We start from the raw sequence: 7,010 nt of genomic DNA on the forward strand, positions 1-7,010 counted from the left end.
TGATGTCTAGCCCAAGCCCACCATGTTGGCGGAGGTCAGGGTCTTTAACGACGGAACCCAAGGAGATTCCTGCTGGAACCACAGACAGGAGAGAGAAGGGGTTAACTAGCAGTTGAGGAGTGAAGGACAAAACCTCCACCATATGCCCTTGCATTCGAGTTACGCCAGTCATTGGTGGTGTGGCTCGTGAGCAGCTTGGGGTGACTCTGCATGGTTTCAGAATTGTCCTGAAGCCAGTCTATTCATTCCATGTTCATACCGTATTTGTAACTTTGTAACTTTTTCATACCAATCAAAGAAAGCATCTCACCGTTTCTGGGGCACTCCAGGTTCTAATTTTTTTTCCAGTGTCCCCCTTAAATACACAGTTTTCATATCAAAGGACCCTTCTCGTGGAGTTGTTCAGAAGGGTCATCTTGTATAAAAATTTCATTTATCTAAAAAGGCGCAAGTCTTAGGTGAATAATTAGTATATGCATACTAAGCCAGCATACCTTTTGATGGACTAGGTAGTGATTTAGATTGTTGGGTACCCTTTTTTTTTATTTTTTAACTTTTTGTTTCTTTTCCTTTTTTTCCTTTGTGTTTCTTTTATTTTTCTCTTCTCTCTCTCTTTTTTTTTTTTTAATTTCAAATCCAGTTGTCTTTATTGATTTGTCTATATTGATCACTATGAAGGCAAAAAGACAAATCAGTCACAGCGCTTGCACATATATTGCCTCTGGAGCAAGCACAGAAGACCACAGGTAAACCATCCTGGAATATTTATAGTATCAAATGCTGTGCACAGCACTTCAGTCAAGTTTGAAGCATATCTGCCACCTTAAAAAAAAAAAGAAAAAAAAGGAAAAAGAAAAAAAAGAAAAAAAAAGGCATTATGTCATTTAAATATCTGAAAGACTGTTCCTAGGAGCCTACACTCTGCACATATTAGGATCTTCTTAAATTAAAAGTGGCCCTAAGAGGCCTAGCTTTCAATTAATCCTCCTTGAGCTTGGGACTGCCTTTGAGATTTCTCTGTGTTTATGATGAAACTGTCTAGACTAGACAAGGTAGATGAAATTTCGGAGAGCTTCCGAAGACACTTTTCTTCCAAAGCCAATACTCTTTCAGTTAGTTTTATGCTGTCGTTGTGCATCTGATTCATGTGCTGCTCAGTTTTCTGGATGGCAAAGTGATTAATTTTTCTTCTCTTCTCAACATGCCCTGAATCTGAGCAGGTAGAACTGTAATCTTCTGCTTCTGTGCCTAATCTGCTGTTGTCTGTTGCTTGTTCAGGTTCTAAATATTCTTGATTTTCACAACTTCTATTGCAATGTTCGAGTACCCAGTCTGTGTTGGATGGATGTATTTTTCCTGAGCATTCTGCCAAAGAGGATCCAAGCCTAGATACAACACTCACTGAAGTGTCAAAGGGTTCTGACTTAATGTCTGCCTCGCTGATCCAGATGAAGTTAGAAGCAGCATCAGTTCTGCCTGCATCTTTCTTGATGGAGTCTAGGCTTGTGCCAGTGATACAGAAGTTTTTTGAGCAGTCTTCAGCCATCCTTGTCCACATCTGAGATGTGTCTGCTTGAACTCTTAGTTGATCTCCTTCAAGGTCATTGACTCTAACTTCAGACTTGTTTCTGCTTCCTGTCCTATCACACTGATTTTCCACAGTCTGGCTCTGGTCAACTAGTTCTTGAGCAGACTGTTGATTGTAGTCTCCTGTGCTATCTATCGTAAGAGGCTGTTTTTGTGGCAGGCCCATAGTTTGGTTATAACACTGTGATGCAACACTTGCCTCACAGACCTGTTGATGCTGGATTTGCTTCTGTTTAAGAACAAGAACTTCCTTCCAAAGGGCTTTGTTTTCCCATTTTAATGATTTAAGCGTAGAATCTATTACATCCTGTTCTCCTTGCACCTGATGAATAATTGCTAACATCTTGTGGATCTCCTCTGGATCAATCTTACCATTTTCTATATGAGGTAAAGGCACTTTCCTCTTTATCTTTGACAACAACCCTTCTTGGCCTTTTCTGAAAAAGGGATGTTGATATTTGCCAGAACCATATCTTTCTTGCTTAGCTGAGCCTGATTTATATTGCATAACTTTATGAAAGCCATAGGAGTTGAGCTGCTTCACGAAGCTCGCCATGTTGTTGTGCTTGAAGTGCTTGGGGAGGATCTTCTTGAAACTCTGCCTGTCTGCGCTCCAGCAGATGAACTCATTGGTTTGGGGATCCTCCACCAGCGCCCAGATCTTGCTGAGGAACTGGGACACGGCCGCCCCGCTGCCGCCCAGCTTCATGCTGTGCCCGCTGCCCACTCTGCCACACGTGACTGCTCCCCCTTAAAAAAAATATGAATCCTTGCTTGTCTGGTGATTGTCTGGAAGCCTACAGGCAATCCTCACTCAAATTCCCAATACGAGATTTAAAAGGTCTCTTACCTTCTTTAATGGCACCTGGGATTTGAGTGCAGGCGACCTGCAGTCCTTCCACGTGATACCAGCTCCTGGAGGATCCGAGTCACGGCGCCAGAACTGTCATAGAAAAACTCTACTTGTCGTAATTTAGTTTATAGAGAGCCTGTATTCTCACACACGTGCACTGGCAGCTGCAGGGGAAGCATGTCCGATACACACATCAGGCAGAGGCTTCCCCGACTAGCATAAGTGAGCAACTTATATACATTTCTTTGGTTGGTATAGTTACTATCTAACACTTTCTTGATTGGCTGTACATCCAAGGTAAAGAACAAAGAAAATGGAATTTTCCACTAGAAAACTCTGCAACTTCTATCCAGTTCTATCCAGTTCAAATTCCTGGGATGCCAGGTAGGAGTTGGTGAGTTCATACAAAGTTCAGGGATTCTTCCTTTGTTCTCACTTTAGGATAGTGGTTAGTAAAGTGGAATTAGTTTTTGATCGTCTTTTACTTCCGCAGCTGGTATAACTTTGCTTATAAAGCAGCACTTGTTTATTACATCTCTTAAGATGTTATCATTTTGAGGTTTTAGTGGTATAAACAGAAATCAGTGGGACTGAAGCCATTATTGATTAATTTCTGATGGATGATATAACAGATCTCATTTAAATTTAAATAGCTAACTCAAGCATCTTCTGAGAAAAAAAAATCCATCTTTAAATGCTGCCTAACTTCAGTTATTTGGTGAGAGGAGGAGGGGAGAATAAGCAGTATCTTCAGTTACTCCACTGGTAAATAGAAGTCTCATACTTTTTGAAAAAGATATAAATAATTTGCTTTTTAATTATTCTAATAATAAACCCCAATCTCAAGCATTCACTGGCATTCATTTGTGATAATTCATTTGTGAAAAGGAGCAGGTCTGGGGGAAATTCATATCTGCGGAACAGTGGCAGGCTGGGAGTTCTGGGAATAGGGCTGACATTGCCATGACAACCTAAAGGGGAGCTTCCATGAGAAACTACGTGCGTTCTTCAAAGGAGGGATTCTGGATGCAGGAGAAGAAAGTCAAAGTCCAGCTAAGAAGTAGCCATGAGATATCCTAGTTGTAAGGTACAATGTAGCCTTAGCTTGTGTATTCTATTTCTCCTTTATAAGCTATCCACAGCGTTAGCCTACCAGAATTGACTGTGCAACAAATCTGTGTTTTTCCTTGCACAGCATTGTTTCTTTACTTTCCTTCCGATACTATTAATATCATAATTTATTCCAGGATATAGTGACACTGTTTCCAGGAGTTTCCCCTGCTAGTTTATATCAACCTGTATTTGAGGAGTTCCACCTCTGTGCCTGTTCAGCCTATGGTCTTTCTAAGATTGCTAGAAGGATAGCAGTTTCTATATAGAGGATAGCCTTTTGTTAAAAACCAGACTGAAATCTCTCCACTGAGTTGGGTAATACTAAAACAGTCATGTACAGATTAGAGATAGCGCAATATGGATAACAGGTATCCTTCAATAGCGCACATTTTATTTTCTTCTGTGAGCGTGTATTCCAGTTTTCAAAGTCTTTGCTGTAACTTACTCTCATTTTGTAGTTTGCCTTGATGTAATTAGGTGATTCAGGGTACTTGTGTTGAATCCTGTGTTACCTTAACTGAATTGAATACTTTTTTGCACATTGAAAAAGGCAGTTTTATAAAGCCTTTGCATTTTTTTTACTTAAGGGACAGTCTGAAGAACACCTGAAACAGCCTTTTGTTTATGATGTTTATTAGTCTCAGGTCATATTTTTAAAATATGGGGAAACACTTGAAAATAATGCTATAGTTAAAATGGGCAAGACTCAGAAACTTAAATGATCCAGCTCTGCATCTTGATTTTTTTAGCTGAACCTGAAAGACCTACGGATTTAGTATTTGGCCTGTAATATGTTCTATACAATTTAGTGGAGATTATAACAAAGGATAGAATAAGCAGACATGGATATATACGGAAGAGTCAACATTGCTTCTGCAAACAGAAGTCCTGCCTTGCAGTTGTACTGGAGTTCTCTGAAGATGTCCACAAACATATGGATAAGGGGATGCAGTAGACATTATCTACCAGAATTTCCAAAAGACTTTTGACAAAGTCACTCACTAAAGGAGAGGGGTTTTAAGGAGAGTAAGTAGCCATGGGATAAACAGGAGGATCCTTGCATGGATAATAACTAGTTAAAGATAGGAAACAGAGGGTAAGAATGAATGATGAATTGCCTCAGTGCAGGGTGGTCACCAGTGTAGTTCCACAAGGGTCTGTGCTGTTCAACATATACATGAATGACATGGATGAGGCAGCAAGAAGTGGGTTGAAAAAGAACTGTCAAGGGTAGTAAGGACAAGGACAAATTATGAGGATTTGTGGCAGGATTTTATGAAATTGAATGGGCAATAAGATGTCAGATAAAATTCAGTTCAGATAAATGCAAAGTAATATGGGGGAAAATGGTCTTAGTGTCACATATGAAGTGATGAACTCTATGTTGACCACTCAGGAGCAAGATCTTGGAGTTACAGTAGGCAGCTCCTCTAAAAAATCATCTTTATGCTTGGCAATCAAAAGAGAAAGCAAATATTAGGAATTGTTAGGAAAGGAGTAGAGAACAAGACAGAGAACAGTATGCTGTAACTGTATAAATCCAAGACTGGACCACACTTTTAATTTTGTGTGCAGTTCTATTTCCTTTATCTGATAAGGAATACCCATATATTAGAACTGGAAAAAATATCAAAAAAAGGGCAATAAAAATGATCAGGTATATGGAATAGCATCTTTACACAGAACAACTGAGTAGCCTGAGACCATTCAGCCTGGAAGAAGGGGAATGAGGGGACATGACAGAGATCCATGAAATCACAAGTGGCATAGAGAGGATAGATAGAGATGGACTGTTCAGTGTCTCTTAACACAAGAACCAGAGCCCAATGAAGCTGGTAGGAACCAGAGCTAAAAAAAAATAAAATAAAATAGTTCTTCACATAATGATTGCTAGACCTGCAGGACTCTTGTCAAAGGATGTTGTTAATGCAAAAAGTTCACGAGTTCAAGTACTTGGGGGGGAGAGCCATCGAGAGTTATGAAAGAGACAAACACAACAGACTCAGGAAATCTACTGAGCTGAAAATAGCTACAGGCAGGGAGAGGATTTGGGTGAGGTTTGCCCAGTCCTTGCATGTCTCTGGGCTTCTGCTGCCAACCACTTTTTGAAAGTAGGAAACAGAGCTCAGTGGACCATTGATCTCAAGCACCATGGCTGTTCTTATGTTCAGTATAATTGATCACAACATCCCCCAGTGAGTCAGCAGTCTCCATTCACTAGGGAGTTTCAAAACAGCAAATGACTCAAAATATTGGGCTTATAGTTGACTTGGAGAGACCTAGCTTGAAGAATATCTCTTAACATAGTGTAGCCAACCTAGCTATACAAATAATAATTAAGGGAGAGTAAACAATCTGCAATTAGGTGTTAATAACACATTAAGGCCTTCTGAGGTCAAGGCAATAAATAATAGCAAAATGAATAACTGAGAAGCAATTTCCATCATATTAATAGGTTAATCTTTTACTTACTTTCTATTTTTGTCTGTTGCACAATAAGCTTTTGTACTTATCAGCATATCTTTCTTTTCCTTAAACCATTTAAAGTCACATACATGAAACAACCAACAGGAATGGGGAGAAATGATTTTTTACTTGATTGCAGTTCCTGCACAGGATCTGCACTATTCAGCACCATCGTATTTCATATGCTTTATATTACATTTTCTTACAGTAAACAGAGCCAGCATTTACTTTGTCCTCAAAGGACCTCGCAAAAGCAGTTAACTGCTTATTAGTGAAATACAGATAGAACTAGAATGGGTTGTTTATGCAGCTGGTAAGTAACTGTGTATTTCTGCAGGGACCCCTCAGCGGGTAGTTCTCCCATCTGTTTTGTGGGACCAGGTCCACCATATTTGCACAGAGTAGCATTAACCTCCATGGAGTGCTTTGCAAAGCGGCTCAGGTGTGTTTTAATGTGAGAAAATTAAAATATATTCTCAGGTGAGCAGCTTTTATTTTTCGGTAAATAGTGAATGTAGTGCTACCATACTGAAATGGCACCTTGCTCCTGTAGGAGAGTAGGAATGAAGAGGAAATAAACCATTTCTCTTCCTTGAGGTGCTTTAAACCCTACAGGGACAAACTGTAATGCTAGCATCTTATGGAGAAGACCACGTATGGAAACTGCTGCATAAATTCAGTCTTATATCCATTTAAAAGAGCCAAAAAAACAGAAATCGAGCAGCCTAAATCATATTAGGCTCAATCAGGGCTCGCAGCCTGCCCTTGCAGGACGAGCGCCTCCTGCCCTCAGCCAAGATGGCTCCCGGGGCTTCGCTTTGGCCTCCGCCGCGGCGCTCCTCGCCTGGCCCAAGATGGCAGCGCGGCTCGGGCGTCGGCCTCCCGGAACAAAGATGGCGGCGGAGGCCGTCCCTAGGACTACAAGTCCCAGGGGAGAGCGCGCGCGGGGCGTGGCGGGGCCGCGGCCTTCGCGGGGGAAGCGGCGGGGCCG

General features: G+C 40.9%; 1 protein-coding gene across 1 annotated transcript; it reads right to left on the bottom strand.

Annotated features, from left to right (window-relative positions):
- Window positions 1-967: 967 nt before the first annotated feature.
- LOC106490350 (heat shock factor protein 2-like) lies at window positions 968-2,296 on the bottom strand. Its single transcript, XM_013949735.2, has one exon. The coding sequence runs from the start codon at window positions 2,294-2,296 to the stop codon at window positions 968-970; it is 1,329 nt and encodes a 442-aa protein (XP_013805189.1).
- Window positions 2,297-7,010: the final 4,714 nt, after the last annotated feature.

The sequence above is a fragment of the Apteryx mantelli genome, chromosome 3 (assembly GCF_036417845.1).
Source record: "Apteryx mantelli isolate bAptMan1 chromosome 3, bAptMan1.hap1, whole genome shotgun sequence".
NCBI classification, from domain to species: Eukaryota; Metazoa; Chordata; class Aves; order Apterygiformes; family Apterygidae; genus Apteryx; species Apteryx mantelli.

Coding starts and splice junctions, on each gene's coding strand:
- LOC106490350 (XM_013949735.2), bottom strand. CDS start 2,296: ATGAAGCTGGGCGGCAGCGGGGCGGCCGTGTCCCAGTTCCTCAGCAAG.